The sequence below is a fragment of the Microtus oregoni genome, unplaced genomic scaffold (assembly GCF_018167655.1).
Source record: "Microtus oregoni isolate MIOR12 unplaced genomic scaffold, Mior012 000028F_ref0000031, whole genome shotgun sequence".
NCBI classification, from domain to species: Eukaryota; Metazoa; Chordata; class Mammalia; order Rodentia; family Cricetidae; genus Microtus; species Microtus oregoni.
Genome location: NW_024543087.1, coordinates 21,071,228 through 21,089,097, shown reverse-complemented (window position 1 = coordinate 21,089,097; position 17,870 = coordinate 21,071,228). Strand labels below are relative to the sequence as shown.

Below are 17,870 nucleotides of genomic sequence, written 5' to 3'. Positions count from 1 at the left end.
TATAATGAAAATTTACTTTGGAGTAAAAGGTATTTGCTAATAAAATGTTAATGTCCTGAATACAGTGTCTTTTAAGGCTATGTCTCTTCTTTATACAGATCAAGCGTCTGAGGTTCAGGTGACGATGATGCTGACTGAGAGCTGTAAGCTTCGCGGTCTCCATCACAGGTGAGAGCAAAGGCCACACCTCAGCATCAAGCACAGCTCATTTCCTTTTATTATTTAAGTACGTTATGTCTGCTTCTGAATTGAAAACTTTTGCAATAGCTTGGTTTTTGGTTTTTGCCTTTTTTTTCTGACTATGATGGTAAATGCATGTTCATAAAATATTATTTGAAGTTAGTAAAGCACAAAGAAGATAGAGGACAGTATGTAAGCCACATAAATAATAAATGGATACAACTAAGCTTTATGAAATAGTCTGTGTGTATTTATGCACTTGTCTCCCCTTAAAAAATATGACAAAGTGATGCATACATTAAAGTTAATTGCAATGAAAATTTCAAATGTATAGAACACCATTGACAAAAGTACTTCAAGTACTCTTAGATATAGTGAGGTTGATGGTCTGTCATGTTTGCTGAGTGTGCACTCAAATGTGTGTGTGTGTGTGTGTGTGTGTGTGTATGTGTATGTGACCGTGTCTGTGTGTGTCTGTGGTAGAGGTCTGTATATCTAGAAACAGCATCTATGTATTTGTCTGTAGAGATATTTTATAATATGTTAGATATCTCAACTTGTTAATGTGTTTCCAGTATACATTTAAAAAGGATAGTGTTATCTTTAATAAAATTAGTGCATTTCTTATTCTAATAAAAAACTTTCTATGTTTTCATGTTGGTAACTATAAATCCCTGTCTCATTTTAAAAGGCTACTTAGTGGTTTACGGAATGGCTATACCACATTTTATTTAATTCATCTCTTACATATGCTCCTAGAATTGTAGTATGATTTCACAAAAGGTACTTGTAGGGAGAATTTTAGATCAAGAATCACTAGGGACAGCAGCATCAATATCATGGCAAAGTTGTTGTTGTTTTTTTGTTTTTTTTTTGTTTTTGTTTTTTGTTTTTGTTTTTGAAGAGGGTTTCTATACAGCCCTGACTGTCCTGGGACTTGCTTTGTAGACCAAGCTGCCATCAAACTTACCAAGACCCGCCTGCCTCTGCTTTCTAAGGCTGGAATTAAAGACATGTGCCACCAAGCTCAGCTGGCAAAGCACCGATTAGAGATCTCAGAGGTGGTGTACATCCATTACCCAGAGTTCTTGGGGTATAGACAAGTACATATCTGGAGCTCACTGACCAGCCTAGCCAGATCAATGTGCTCCAGGTCAGTGAGAGACCGTGATGGAGAGCAGCTAAGGAAGGCGCATGGTGTTGACCACTGACCTCTACGCACATGCTCAAACATGTACATATACATGTCCATGCACCACACACAGATACTGTGTAGACTCACCTTAGTTTGTATGACTAATGAGAATTTCGTATGTCCAGAAAATGAACCATGACTCTACATGTTGAAAGGGTCTATGGACTTCTGGGAATAGGAAGTGATGTATGCATCCATTTCCATTTCAGTGGACTTGAGCGGTTACTTGAGCTCTGATTAAAAAAATAAGAAACTCAGAACTTTCTTCTTTTCATTTTGTTTTTACTTTGGCTTTTGAGGGCCTAAGAAGATGACAGCCACATAAAAATAAAATTGGTAATGAAAATGAGACAGACTTTTGGCATTGTGTTAGCAGAAAAGAAAACAAGCCAAGAGCAGAAGACAACTGTTTGGGCTGTGATTAAACACAGCATAATTCTGGGCTGGAGAGACGGCTTAGAGGTTAAGAGCATTGAGTGCTCTAGTGCTCTTCAAGAGGTCCTAAGTTTAATTCCCAGCAACCACATGGCGGCTCACAACCGTCTATAATGAGATCTGATGCCTTCTTCTGGTGTGCAAGCATACATGCAGACAGAACACTATATACATAATAAATAAGTAAATCTTTTTTTTAATAAAAAAAGCAATTTAATTTTTAGCTTCTAGTTAGTTGAAATAAAGGCAACCTTAAAGTCCAGTAAATCTTAGTAACAGATGGAAAAGAAAAAAAAATACTTTGTTTAGGGTAGGAATTTAAAAAGTTTTTTGGTTTCAGATTCTAAGACAGATGTCACATTTGGTTTATTATATAATGTAGATATTGACTGATATAAAAGTAAATGCTCATTTTTAAAATTTTCACTGAAGGAAAAAAATAGGCTTTGGAAAAACGTTGAATTCAGTATTGTGGAATAGTAGAGTGTGCCATGAAAGAGTTGAGTCCACGACTCAAGAATGTTGCCTTTCATTGGCCAGGTTCAGCCCCAGGAGCTGAAGTCCTCACTTGTGGGGAACGGATGGACAGTCCCCTCTCCCCTTTTAGGTTATATGTGCTTTTCAGAAAGTTTTATTTGTTAAACAAAATAAAACAATAACACAAACGAACAACCCTCAAAAGTGTTTTTGTTTCCTCGGGACATTTGGACTGTCCTTTCTGACAGCGCTATGAGTCTTGATTGACACGCGGAGGGTGCGCCAGCTGTGTTTCCCACAAGTCTACTGTACTAGGACTTCTCCTAGCCAGTTCTCTGCCCAGTGAAATGTGCACCCACCAGCACAGAAGCATGTGGCAGGGATAAATTCAGGCAAAGGCAGGTTTTCCTTAAAAAGTTGTTTTAGATCCATTGTAGCCCTAAGCATTCTTTGGTTAAGCAACCCCAAGCAGGCATCTTCAGCATTCCTTCATGGAGCTGTGGACTGCATGGTGTCTCAGGATCCCACCATGATGGATTAACAGTCCCATGACACCCCACAGAATGGAGCTGAGTGATATTGACGTGAAACATTTGATACTGGATGAGAGGGAGACTTGTAGGCAGGTTATAGCTTGGTCAGAGCTTGTTGTCGTCTTGTGTGAGAAGTGACATCAGGGCTCCAGTTGTAGGGATAAAATTGTTTGTGTGCAGCATGGCCTGTAGCACTTCATCTCACCAAACTTTCTTCTTAGACAGGCATTCATGGCTGTGTGTTCGCTCTCTTTGATTTAAAGATTCATTAACTTCCCGTTTTGGTGCTAGACGTAGAATAAAAATGAAACAGTAATCTTAGATCAATACTATAGAATTTTTTGTGCAGACTCAGTGTGCTTGGCAAGAAATGTTACCTGTTTGCAGATTTCACTGTTTGAACTGGTTGTGGTGCATAATTCAGAAAGTTTGCTTTCTGTTTTAATGATCTGTGATGAAGGGTAGAAAGGTACTGATGCATTTTAAAGCATCTTGGAATTTTTGGTTTTTATTTTTCCACTGGAACTTGTAAGCATAAGTTTTTATCATAAGTAAATACTCATATAAATTAAAAATAATCTGCTTCCCTTACTTCATGTCAGAGAATCCCTAAGCCATTTCTTGTGGCTTGCAATCCCCATTGATCAGAATGCCTGATGATGACACTTGTTAGTGCTGAATAACACAGCTTTAAGGCTGCAAGTGGGGAAGTGATTCCCAGCCCCACAGCACCACCTTCCCTCTACCTTCTCTCCACATGCACCTCCTTTACACCCATCAATCCATTCTGAGATGTTTCAGACCTTTCTCTTTGTCCTGTTTTCCTTTGTAAGATGAACAGAGCGAAGGGCTGTCATTTGTTCTTGAAAACATTTCCATAAAGCTTATTACTGCTTCCAGAGTTGTTTTCCCCCTTTTTACTTTATGTACATCAGTGTTTTATACACACACACACACACACACACACACACACACACATATATATATATATATATATGTCTGTGCACCACATGTATGCAGTACCTGAGGGGGGCAGAAGAGGGCATCAGATCGCCTGAAACTGGAGGTAAAGACAGTTGTGAGCCACCATATGGGTGCTAGGAATGAAACCTGGTCCCTCTACAAGAGCAGCCAGTGTTCTTAACCACTGATTCCAGAGGATTTTTAATCCTGGGGTTATAGAATAAAAGTTTTGATTTCATTTATTGTTTTTGTTGTATCTGGACAAAATGCCATTAATTCTGCTGAACTATTTCAGTCATGAGGGACGGAGCAGAGATAATCCTTTAGGGCTAAAGAAGGGGCCAGTTCACCTGCCCATTCTGATGTCAGGGTTTGCCTTGTGAGTTGTGAGTTGTTGTGTGCATGGAGGTTGCTAGGGGTGTGTGTGGCTCTGCAGTTCTTCCTGGGTTCTCCTTTTTTAACTGGGAGGAAATGTCCAGCAGCCCAGGGGAGATTATGGAGTGTGGAATTATACCAGACCAGCTCAAGAATCACTGTAATATTTTAATAGTTGAAAAGGGGAAACTCACATTACAAGAATGGGAGGTCCAGCATGTCCTATATGTCCCGTGGGCACTGCACCCTGAGAGCGGGCACCTGCGCGCACCTACGTCCCCAGGTTTTTCTACCTGGGCTCTAGGTGGCCACACCCTAACTAAATGTGATTGGTTGAACCTATCAGTTGGTAGGTAGTTCCCCTATCATTTCCCCCTTTTGTCTAAACAAGATCGATCCCAACCCAATACAACTGTATACAATAGGAATAGATACCAAATATAAAATTACAAACAGTAAACAATATTAAGCAAGGAACACATGACAAAAGTTTTATTAAATATTTTATTTTAAGGAGTCTAAATAATGTATTGAAATTAAGTTTGGCTAAATCATGAGGAAGGTAACTATAATTATCTAATCTTTAACTCCACCAAAGATCTGAGAAGGGAAGCAATATTACTTGAGTAAACAGGAAGTGCAATCGAGAAACTTTCAAATTGTGCAACAAATGACAGAGACAACTGACTACCTGGGCAATCACCCAAAGTCTCATTTGTAATGTTGAAGCAACCAACTTTAGCTAAGGCCTGATGGAACTGACACACCTTGCCTTTTTAAAGGCAAGAAACTTTTTTAAACTATCTTACCCTGTCTTGGCAGGATATGACAGTCCTGTTTTATCCATTTACAGATACTCTGTATCTCTTGTCAGCGGTTGAGGTATGGGCATTTCTTTGCCCAAAGGCCAGCTCTGCCAAGAAGAAAGGCTCCAGGTGGAGTGTCTTTGGTGTTTAACATTCTCTCGGGAATTGATGGGTGTTGCCAGGAGCGAATGTGTCTCATTACCTCAGATCTCTAAATTAGATTAAAGGCCGTTTTTTACAGCTCTTTGAAGAGGTTGAAGACTATCTATACTGAATATAATCTCTATGTATCTAGAGAACCTGATTAGCCTAAATATAAATATGACAAACATAGATGACTATTGCATGTCCTATATGTTTGACAAGAGAACGCATACCTACGTCCCCAGGTTTTTCTACCTGGGCTTTATGTGGCCACACCCTAACTAAATGTGATTGGTTGAAAGTATCAGTTGATAGTTTCCTCATCATGGAATCTCATGATATCTACATTTTCTTCTCCTTATACTTGATCTTTGTCCGTAGGTTCCCTAACCTTTCTCCCTGGCCTGGCTACCAGTAGTACAAGCAGAAACCCTGGAGGGTCCAGTGCCTCTTAGAGACCCATGCCTCTTACAGTTCTGCTCAAAAAACGTCTGGGGACGTTTTTTAGGACATAAAGAAAGGCAAAGTAGAAACTAACTGTAGTCTTACAAGTCAGAGATACAACTTCTTGGTATATTTCCACAGTTTTTTCTCTGTCTTTGCGACTGTCCTGTAAATGTGTGGTTTGTGTCTCACGTTCTTTAAGCTCCTCTCATGTTTTCTTAAGTTTCTTTGTGATCATTCAGCTGTAATGTGTTATTTCATTATTCTTGGGCATTTACGTTGTTTGTGACTTTTCACTATTGATAGCTTATTGAGTGATCTTGGTATTGTAGCTTTTTATGTTTGATATTTAGTTCTTTATGAAACCATCCTTAGAAACAGAATTTACTAAGAAATAGGATTGCTTTTACATCATTGTTGTATGTGTTTCAAACAGGACATGATACACTGAATATATAAGTTGAGTCTGTGATTACTTCTGGCTTAGTAAAGTGGAGGTGATTACTTCAATAGTTACAATCTTGGGGAAAATATTATTTTCATACATCAGCTGGGGTGTCATTCCACAGAGAATGGTGTGTGCGTGTGCGTGAGCGTGTGTGTGTGTGTGTGTGTGTGTGTGTGTGTGAGACAAACGGTAAAGTAGATAAGATTGTTCACCAAACACTTGGTGTATTTTGCACAGAAAACTGTTTGTAGTTGGTGAAATCCGCGTAACAAGTTTGAAAACTAAGGCCAAGGTGCACAGACACTTCCTCCTCCCCCATCTTTCATCCGGATAGTGAATTTTACTTTTAAATATTGGACTCCAAATTCTATGAGACCATAAGCATTTTACTTTTGTGACAGTAAGAATTAGTTAAAAGACTTTTTGGATGACCATATTTTTATCTACAGTCTAGTGTGGGCCTTTGTATTTTTAAGTGTGATGATGAAACTAATGGGATTGCGTCATGATGTACTCAGGCCAAACCGTTTTCAGCTGTCTATGATTATCCTTGGGAGTGGAGACTTAGCGTGCCTAGAGTATCTTCAGAAAATCTAGTATAAAGGGATCCATTCCATGTTAGTAATTTTTATCCTGCAAAGAAAGCTCATATATACAGAACTGTTAACACATGGTTCAAAAAGGAGAACATTTGTAAATAAAAGTTGTAATGATTATCTTTTTAGATGTTTTTGGGATTTTGTTTTGCTTTAGATTATCTTTATTTTAATTTAAGATAAACTCATAAAGTTTTTGATTTCATTTGTATTTTTCCCAATTTCTTATTATTTTATAGAAACCTTCTTCCTATTACTCATGTGTGCATAGAAGAAGGGGAAAAGCCCATGGTGATACTGCCATACATGAACTGGGGGAATCTTAAGTTGTTTCTACGACAGTGCAAATTAGTAGAAGCCAATAATCCACAGGTGAGAAAATTTCCCCAAATACCAATGGTTTCTGATGTCTTTTGAAGTAGATATTAATAACCACACGTGTGTTTTAAAGACTTGCAAAGAACCTCAGAGTGAATCAGGCATTATTTATAATCTGTTTATTTAGAGGAAAATAAGGGTGACTCATGGTTCCCCTCGAGCACACTTGGCCGATGCTGTTTTGCTTTGTTCACTGTATGTTCATTCATAGTCACCTCCAATGCCCGGTGACAGCATCTCAGTCCTTTGCAAGATAGCGTCTGAAGACGTGTGTCCAGGTTTCCCTTCCCGGAAAGGAAACCCTAACAGGTCTGTGTGACCATAGTGTGGCGATGATGAGAGGCCTGGATTGTGGGAGGTCCTTGTGCTGTAAGGTGCCATCAGTTCAGAGTTTCTGTCTTGTCACTACCCATGTCCTCTGCTGGGACATCTGAGCAGAGTCCAGACATGTAATGTAGTGGTAAGAGAGTCTGCTTGGTGTTTTGCTCTCGACTATATTTTGTGGTTTTATTAAGTTGGTTTTAAGATTTATAATAGCATACCTATTGATAAGGAAAATGGACTCAGATCTGCCCTGAGTATTTGGGTTAATGTATATGATATGTTGTTTAAGCTAAAAGGATAAAGCTGTGGTTTGAACCATGTAGTTGGAGGCTCTGGCCCATGAGTATCACCAGGGGGAGAACTTCCTTCCCCAGCCTGCAGTGCTGCTGTGCATCTAGGAATGTCTCAGCAGAGAGAGCTGTGGACGTGTTTAGTGGAAGGAGCCTAGGGGTAATCCGATAAAACCTACTGCTACAAAGGAAAAGAGCAGATCATTGCCACACTGTAGTAATATGAGCGGCGGGGCTGCGTCGCCAGCACCCCGGCCGCCTGGCTAGCTTATACCCCGGAGTAATTACATGGAAACTGTATTCTTTTAAACACTGCTTGGCCCATTTCTATTTAGCCTCTTCTAGGCTAATTCTCACATATTAATTTAGTCCATTTCTTATCATCTGTGTAGTACCGCTAGGTGCGCTTACCGGGAAGATTCTAGCCTACGTCCATCCTGGGTCGGAGCTTCATCGCATGTGTCTCAGAGAGCAGAGCTATCACATCTACCTGGGGGCGGGGGGGCATGGTGTCTCTCTGAGCTCACTTCCTCTTTCTCCCAGCATTCTGTTCTGTTTACTCCTCCCACCTATGTTTTAACCTATGAGGGCCAAGCAGTTTCTTTATTGCTTAATCAATGAAATCAACAGATTGATATATGACACTCCCACATCACTTCCCCTTTTTCTGTTTAAACAAAAAAAGGAAGGCTTTAACTTTAACATAGCAAAATTACATATAACAAAACAGTTATCAAACAAGAATTACAGTTACAATATTTATATCTATTTTATCTTTTATCATAACAATGGAAAACTATAACTATCTCGTGGGCTACACAGATAATTAGAAATGGGCTAGTCCAGGTGCGAGAATCAGCCTAGAAGAGGCTAGATAGAAATGGGCCAAGCAGTGTTTAAAAGAATACAGTTTGTGTGTTGTTATTTCGGGGCATAAGCTAGCCAGGCGGCCGGGGTGCTGGGGACACAGCCCTGCCGCTCCTATTATTACACTGCACACCCTTTTGACATGCTGCTTCAGAGATTCCATGGTCATTGAGCAGGAGTCACTGAGAAGCTGTTCTGTAATGCTGATTTTAGAGAGATGCAGCAGATGAGATGTATCACGTAGATAAAGTCATACAGATGGCAAATCCTATTACAGAACGGGTTGTTGGAATAGATGAGCAGTAGACAGTACTCCTAGAGCACATCTTGCTTGAGAAATAGGTTTAAAAAAACTCAGTTCAAAGAAGTGTTTTAGGGCTGGACTATGGACTCATGTAGTCAGATCCCAAATCACCTTTGTACTGTCAGCAAATGTCTTTTTTTTTTTTCTGTTATGACAGGCAATTTCCCAGCAAGACTTGGTACATATGGCTATTCAGATTGCCTGTGGAATGAGCTACCTGGCAAGAAGGGAAGTGATCCATAAAGACCTGGCTGCTAGGAACTGTGTGTAGGTGCCCAAGGGCTTGCTACTTTCACTAGCTGGGTAGTGCTTCCTGGATTTGAGGTTCTCTTGGGAGTCATTGTGGGACTCAGACTGTTTATGGGTAATGTTGGTCTTCCTGACACCCTGACGCCTGCCATGTTCGTGTTTTTACCTCTCAGCATCGACGACACTCTTCAAGTGAAAATCACAGACAATGCCCTTTCCAGAGACTTATTTCCCATGGACTACCACTGTCTAGGGGACAATGAGAACAGACCAGTGAGATGGATGGCTCTGGAAAGCCTGGTTAACAATGAATTCTCTAGCGCTAGTGATGTGGTAAGTACGGAGCCCAGGTGTCAACAGCATGTAGTCGTTTTGTCATTTTAAAAACTTGCTGCTAGTCCTTGGTGTTTTCACTAGAGAGCATGTGTAGTTAGCTCCCTTTTGACCCTCTTACAACACAGAAACTGTCCTAGATCCTGGGCTGGTGCTGTGCTCTCCCTGTGGACACAAGCTGACCACAAGCTGGTATCCAATGTTAGAGTAGGACACTGAGGTTCAGAGAGTTGACCAGCTCATTATCTCCCTGTACAAGTCTCAGATGACCAAGAAGCTTCTAAAACACAGAAGGCATTGCTTTCTGAAAATGGTCTCAGTTGAACAGTCTCTCGTCTGTCATCCTGACAATGCTTCAGTTACTCCGTCTCCTCATCCACATCACACATTTAGGCCCTTCTGTTTAGTGAGGCAGTTTCGGGAGCCACATGGACTCATCTGGTATAATAGTTTTCTATCTCATTGCTTAACTTTTTATTCCAGTTTAGATCATAATTGGGCCAGGCATGGTGGCACATGCCTATAATCCCAGCCCTTGAAAGGCAAAGATAGGGGGATCATGAGTTCCAGGCCCACCTAGGGTACATAGTGACTTATCTTAAGAAAGAATGAATAACTAAGCCATGTGTGGTGATGCACGCCTTTAATTCCAGCACTCAGCAGGCAGGCAGATCTCTGTGAGTTTGAGGCCAGTCTGGTCTACAAAACAAGTTCCAGGGCAGCCAGGGCTACACAGAGAACAAAAAGAAAAGAATGAAAAACTAATGTGTTTTTCTATCTCTTGTCTGTTACATATTGTAGCTGTATATTTAGAAATTTGGTAAGAATTTTTGCTTTAAGTTTCCCTAAATCATCACTCCATAATACTACAATTCTTGTAAAATTAATTGGGATTTGATCTAATGTTTCAGCATTGAAGAACTGGGCCTACTGTGTTTTGTATACCAGTATATTTTATTTACTATTCAGAGTTACCTTTTTAATTTTAGTTTGTATGCGTTACAAATTTCTATTTTAATAGTGTATTACTGACACCAGTTTTACTAGTTTATTATTTACATTGATTAGTGTAAACTCTGTCATATACTCAGTGTATTAATTTTTGCTGGCTGCTATAACAAGTTACTACAACCTCAGTAATTTAAAACAGTAGATTTATTCTCTCATGGAAGGTTCTAAAGGCTGAATTAAAGATGTTGGCAGAGACATCTGGTGGCTGGTGGCAGTGCTTGGTTTGTGCTCCATCTGTGTTGTACACTCATAGATTAGATGCGTTTCAGAACTCTGCTCCTCCCTTGGTTTGTGCTCCATCTGTGTCGTACACTCATAGATGAGATGCGTTTCAGAACTCTGCTCCTCTCTGACAAGACTTTGGTAACTGCATTCATCCCTGCACAGTCCAGAATAAGCTCCTTTCAAGGTCTCAGTCACATTGTTTTCCAGAAAGGGATTTAGGGGTTAGGAAATGGATCTTTAGGGCTATCATTCAGTTCACTGTTCTCCATAATTGAAATGATCTGATTTCCTTTTTGAAAAACAACTCCAATTTACAATCTTTGGAAACAGAATGATTTGATAAAGAGAGAAAAACCTCTCATTAATTATGATTTAATTGATTTCTTTCTCCTCTTTCATAAACTGGATGCTGTTTGATGTATTTCTCCTTTTATGTGCTATGTATTGTAAAATTTGTTCACGTGATGTGAATGAATAATTTACTGAGTTCTTAAAAACTTATCCTGTTAATTAAGGTTTTCAATATATATAGTCAAAGTCATCTTTTACTTATTTTTAAATTAACTATTCTCGAAAAACAAAAACCCAACCCTAAGCCTGGGATAAAACCGGACTCACTGAACATAGTGAACAATGAGGACTACTGAGAACTCAAGAACAATGGCAATGGGTTTTTGATCCTACTGAATGTACTGGCTTTGTGGGAGCCTAGGCAGTTTGGATGCTCACCTTACTAGACCTGGATGGAGGTGGGTGGTCCTTGGACTTCCCACAGGGCAGGGAACCCCGATTGCTCTTTGGGCTGACGAGGGAGGGAGACTTGATTGGGGGAGGGGAGGGAAATGGGAGGCGGTGGCGGGGAGGAGGCAGAAACCTTTAACAAATAAATAAATAAATACCCAACCCTGACATATGAAATGTGTAGAATAAGCACACATAATTATAAGAATGGGTGTTACCTGACTCCAGGAGGGACTGCCGGGCTGACTCCAAAAGGAACCTGCTTTATGTTGCTTAGAGAACCCCGGGGCATGCTGGAAAGAAGGTGGCAGGTGGGGGGGGGGGGAGATAAATGCAGAGTCTTAGGGATTCAGCTTACAAGACAGAAGAGAACCAGGTCTGGGCTCTGGTCTGGGCTCTCTCCAGAGCTTCTTGTCACGAAACAGCTTCTTTTTGTAACGTTAATGTTCACAAGTTAGAGTTCCAGTGAAATCAGTAGCATCTATGCCTTGACGAAATCGTAGTTTTGGAAACTCAAAAGCTATTTGATGGGCAGGAAAAAGGAGTCACTTCCTAGATGATAATTTGTAAGTATTTTGTGTTATTTTAAAGTAGACTTCAGGAGACTGGGAAATAGTAATTTTTTTCTTGGTAAAAAGAATATTGATAGATATTTCAGAAGAGGGAGGAAGGGTTGTAGGAACCAGAGGTGTCAAGGACACCGAGAGAACAACATGGCCACAGAATCAACTAAGCAGGGGTTATAGGGTCTCTCAGAAACTGAAGTGGCAAGCACAGCCCCTGCATGGGTCTGAGCTAGGTCCTCTGCATATACCTTATGGTTGTGTGGCCTGGTGTTCTTGTGGGACTCCTAGCAGTGGGAGAGGGGGAGGGGTGTCTCTGACTCTTTAGTCTGGGCTTGGGACCCTTTTCCTCATGATACGCCACATCCAGCTATGATATGAGGGTTTGTGCTTAGTCTTACTGTGTTTTACTAGGCCATGTTTGGTGGATATCCCTGGGAGACCTGCTCCTCTTTTTTTTAATGGAAACAGAAGAGGAATTGATCTGGGAGAGAGAGGGGTATGCAGGCAGGGACTGGGAGGAGTGGAGGGAAGGGAAACTATAGTCAGGATATATTGTATAAGAGAAGAATAAACGTTAAAAAAATATTTCAGAAGAGCATGTAAGATGTCTAGAACCCTAATGTGAATTGCTTGATTCCAATAGTGCTTCAGTATGAATTGCTTAGTTGATTTGTTTCTGTGTAGTTATTCCAAAATATAATTAATTAACAAATTATTTTATGTTTGTGGGTATCTTGCTTGCATGTATGTCTGGATGGATCCCCTGGAACTGGACTTAGGGACAGTTGTGAGCTGCCATGTGGGTGCTGGGAATTGAACCTGGGTCCTCTAGAAGAGCATCTCTTAACTGCTGAGCCATCTCTCCAGCCTCAGCAAAGCTATTTTAAAATCACACTTATGATCACATACTTTCTAGACTCCTAGAGCAAAAATAAACTGGGTGAGTGGGATCCGAGTTAATGTCATGCATGTCTAGACGGTACAGATAAGCAGAACGAATGGGACTCTAGTTAATATAATGCAAGTCTAAACAGTACAGATGGTGCCTCTTCAGGCACTGTTCAGACATGTATTTTATTAACTAGAATATAATGTATGAGTGCTGAATTACTGAATGAAACTGCTCTGGGCTACTGGAACATCATACTTTAAAAAATTCTCAAAATCATACTTATGATCACTTATCTTTGCAGTCATGATATTTTATAAAACTTGTGAGCATTCATATTTGTGTAAGAACCTGTCGGAGTCAGAATGCCGTTATACCAAATACTTTGTTTCTATTTTTTTTTGACAGCCTTATTTTTTATTATTTAATTTTTTCCTCTTTTTAATTGAAAACAGATTTTTCATATACAGTATATCTGAGTGAGGTTTCTCTTCTCCCATTGTCTCCCCGATCCTCCCCACTCATCCAACTCCATGCCTTCTTCCTCAAACAGCGAATATAAACAAACAGACTGAATTGTATCAAAGAAAAACAAAGAAAAAGCATAAGAACACATGCAGAGACATACACACAAAACAAAACCCATAAAAATACAAAATCAGAAATCATAATATACAAATTATACAAAAGACCAGTAAGATTTTATTTAAAAAGCCTAATCAAAGCAACACGAAAACAAAAATATCAGTGAGTTTGTTTTGTGTTGGCCTTCTGCTGCTGAACATGGGGCCTGCCCTTAACTGTTTACATACCCAATGAGATCCATTGGAGAGAACTGGATTTTTTTCCTTTGTAAGCAGTTATCAATTAGAAATAGCTTCTGGGTTAGGGATTGTGTTCACTTTCACCTCTCAGTCCTGGAACTCCATCTGGCTTGGACCTGTGCATCTGCCACATTCTTATGAGTTCATATGTATGTCAGCCCTTGTGTCTGGAAGATACTGTTTCCTTGCTGTTGTCTGTCCTCTCTGACTCACATAATCTTTGTGCCGCCTTTTCTGCATAGTTCCTGGAGCTCTGAGGGGAGACAGCCCAGTTAGGACTAAGAATTCCAGAGCCTCGCTGTCTGCACTTTGTCCAGCTGTGGTTCTCTGTAGTAATCCCATCTATTGCAGGAGAAAGCTGCTCTTGTGATGGCTAGGCAAGACACTGATCTATGGGACAGGTAGAATGTCATTAGGAGTCATTTTATCGCTATCTTCCTTTAGCATAACAATAGTATCTGGTTTTCTTGTAGGATTATGGTCAGTCTAATCTCAGGTTGTTGATCACCCACCCAGGGTCAGGCGTGGGTTCTGTGTCATGGAGTGGGTCTTAAGTCCAGTCAGAGAGTGGTCGGCTACTCCACAGCGTTTGTGCCTCTCTGGCACCAGCGCATCAAGCAGGCAGTAACCATCGTAGATTTCAGGGTTTGTGAATGGGTTGGTGGTTTTACCTTTCTTTTCGGTAGTGTGCCGTAAACAGTAGTCAGCAGGAGTGAAGACTCTTAGTTCGGCACCAGTGTGACTTCTCCATGTTCAGAGAGTTAATATAGGTGTTGTCTTCAGTGATAAGACCTTATCAACTTGTGAAGAGCAACCAATAACCCTGGCAATAGCATGAGCTGATTGGGGATTTCCATGGGGCCCCTTTTGGCAGCAGCTCAACTAGATGAAACTCTTTACTGTTACGGGAAGTTTCACTTGATGGTGAAAGATGTCTAGGTGGGGCATTCTCTCTTCCATCATTTGGTGACTCCATTTAGATTTCTTTTGTGTGTGTGTGTGTTTTAATGGTTTAATTTAATTTTTATTAATTTTAGTTTAATATTTTTATTTTTTTTAAATGGTTGTTCGAGATGGTGGTTCTTTTTCTTAGGAGGCTGTCCTGGAACTCGCTCTGTAGAGCAGGCTGGCCTCGAACTCAGAGATCTGCCTGTCTTTCATATATGTATATATTTTAAGAAACTTCTATTGTGGTAGGTTTCCATATGATTCCTCAAATGGCCTAGCTTTATTTTGTTTTAATTACTATGAGTTCAGTAATGGACATCTTGACAGAATTTTCTAAACTCAAAATACCAACCCCTGTTTTGACAAGGTTTTCACTCTTACAGCTCAGGCTGGTTTTGAACATGAAATCTGGCTTCAGCCTCCTAAGTGCTAGGATTGCAGGCATGTGCTACCAGGGTTTAAATATTATATTTTTGTCTTATTTAAAATTCTTTTTGGTTGGGCTTAGCATATCATTATAAGACTGTCCCTTGGTTACATTTAAAGTGGCTAATTCTTAAAGATGTTCAGATTTTTCTCTTTTAAATTCTTACATTCATCTCATGCACAGATTCTCTCATGCACAGATACCTCCTCTAAGTGTCTTTTGCCTTGAATAATTGGGACTAAAAGTTACGTCTTTTCCTGTGACTATGATCGCCTATTAGTGTGAAAATTCTGCCTTTCAGTTTGGGGCATTGAATATTGCTTTAAATTCTTAGAGATTGTTAAATGTTGCATTCTAATGTTGGGTAGAAAATGCCAATAGCTCCATGAACAGAGGCTGAGTTCATTTACCTCTGTGGGTGGAGGGGAGGTCTCATTTATTCATTCATTCATTTATTTATTTATTTATTTATTTAGTTATATTTCTAGGCAGAGTTGCTCTGTGTAGGCCTGGCTATTCTTGGGAATTTGCCCTATAGACCAGGCTGACCTTAAATTTAGGGCTCCCCCTGCCTCTGTCCCCCAGGTGCTGGGGTTAAAGGTGTGTTCCACCCACCATGCCCAGCTTAGGAGGTGGGTGTCAGAATTATACTCACTATCATTTTTAGAGGTTGCTGAACAGTTTTCACCATCATGTACTAAAAAAATTAATCTCACCCCCCCTGGAGTCTGCATGTGTAAAACGCACACTTTGTAGGTGTGTAAAACGCACACTTTGTAGGTGTGTGAAACGCACACTTTGTAGGTGTGTAAAACGCACACTTTGTAGGTGTGTAAAACGCACACTTTGTAGGTGTGTAAAATGAACATTTGTTGGAATAAGGACCCTTTTCTCACATCCAAGTACTAACCAGGCTCAACCCTGCTTAGCTTCTGAGATCAGATGAGATCAGGCCCGTTCAGGGTGGTATGGCCGTAGACAGGACCCTTTTCTTTCCTTGAAAGAACCTTAACAATTCTGCATTTCTTTGTAGTTAAGAATTCTTAGTGATCTGCTTAGAAACACAGTGTTTTTTGTTTTTGTTTCCTGTTGTCATAAAAGTAATACATTGTGACTGGGCTTTGTTTTTGTAATTCTTATTGAAAAATTCCAATATTTTGGTGCGTTAATACCATTAGACTCTTTTAACTATCAGCCTAGGAAATACCCACAACCAGATTCAGCTAATTATGAATGTCTCTATGTGACTGCACATAGGCCCTTTGAAGGCTAGCTGGGTATTGTTCTTGTTCAATATTTTCGTCAAATGTAGGCACAAACACAGATTTCTCTGACTTTCTTTTCTTTCATTTGAAAAAAAAATATTTTTGATAGATGCCTCCTTTGAATTATTTAGATAATTATAGTAGCTAACATAGTTCAGTTGTCAAGACTCTACCTCCAATTGAGGGGTGAATGCAATCAGGAAACCACAGTTGAGAGTTTTCGTGTTGGTTTTCTTGTCTTTATGGTCCTACATTGTGTTTAAAAAGCATTTTCTTGGGAAAAACAAATCAAGGAAATGACTCCCATGCTAATCTTACCAGTGTGATTTATAGCCATCTTTTACTGCATTTGAATGGTTTTTACGCCACAGGGCAAATCAGATGTGCCCCGTGTGCCTTGCTGTTTCTTTGTAGACATTAGTGGGCATTTCCCTAGGAGGAAAAATCTGTGTTATCCAGAGCTTGCATCTGCATCTTACTCCTGTTTGCCCAGAGTTCTTGAGGCCATTGCCATGTACTGAGCAGACTCACTCAGGAGACCCTCAAGGTTCCAGTATTTTCACTGAGAGCCGCCTTTGGTGGTAACTCAGTGAAAGCTGGAGTTACTGGAAGGTGCTTATTATTTTTAAAAGTATAGAATGCTTTTTGTTTTATGTTTTCCATTACTAAGGTTAGAGTAGTGCTTAGAGGATTGTTTCCCTCATGGTTGCAGGTTTTACACACCAGCAATCTTGAACCTATTATTTAAGTTTCCAGTTTTCATTAAGAGAATTAACTTAAAGACACAAAGAACAATGTAGAGATGAAAAGATGAGTTTAGACTTCGTCTAAAAAATAGAGATTTAGTATTCTTGATGCTAAGATGCTGTTTAGTTGTATTACTCTAACTTTAGTTGTCCTGATAGTTCCTGAAAATGAGCACTAGCCGGGCAGCAGTAGCACATGCCTTTAATCCCAGCACTGGGGAGGCAGAGTCAGCGGATCTCTGTGAGTTCAAGGCCAGCCTGGTCTACAGAGCAAGTTCCAGGATAGCCAGGGCCACACAAAGAAACCCTGTTTTTTTTTTTGGGGGGGGGGTGGGGAGAAAGAAAGAAAAGAAAAACCAGTTCTAGTATTTCCAGAAGTGAGCAATTGCCCTGGCAGTGTTGTCTGTGGCTGCTACCTTTCGAGATCTCATGGGGCTCTGAGCATCTCTCTTCCTGGTTGCTTTAAAATCTTGTTCTTCCCCTCTGCTTCATACTCCCTTGGAAGACCCTAATGTTCCGATGAAGCCATGTGTATCCGTTTATGGAGAACACGGCATGGACAGCCTGTTCTGTGATAGTCGTTAGATAGTGTCTGAGGACTTAGTTGTACTTGCAGCTACAGATTGCTGATTTTCAAGGTTAAGTGGTGTCTGAGTAGGTTATGGCTGATAGAACAGACTGGGTCTCTTAAGACACAGGCTGTGTTCCTCGTAGCGCTGAAGCCTGGGAAGTCGAGTGTGAGGTCTGGATCAGAATGTCCTTGCTGCTACATCTTTACATGGCACAAGGAGGAGTGGGGTCTGCTGAGGTCTTTATAAAGTGCCAGTCTCACTCCTGAGATCTCCACCCTCATGCTGTCAACTCCCCCCAAAGTGCCACCTGCTAAT

The 17,870-nt window shown here is 40.3% G+C and overlaps 1 protein-coding gene across 2 annotated transcripts in view; it reads left to right on the top strand.

Annotated features, from left to right (window-relative positions):
- The window catches only part of Ryk (receptor like tyrosine kinase), a 79,904-nt gene that overhangs the window by 57,159 nt on the left and 4,875 nt on the right, over positions 1 to 17,870 (top strand). For both annotated transcript variants that reach the window (XM_041677385.1, XM_041677384.1), the window contains exons 10-13: positions 99 to 168; positions 6,836 to 6,968; positions 8,917 to 9,026; positions 9,182 to 9,341. In XM_041677385.1, the coding sequence (XP_041533319.1) occupies positions 99 to 168; positions 6,836 to 6,968; positions 8,917 to 9,026; positions 9,182 to 9,341 (473 nt within the window). The remainder of the gene's footprint in view (positions 1 to 98; positions 169 to 6,835; positions 6,969 to 8,916; positions 9,027 to 9,181; positions 9,342 to 17,870) is intronic.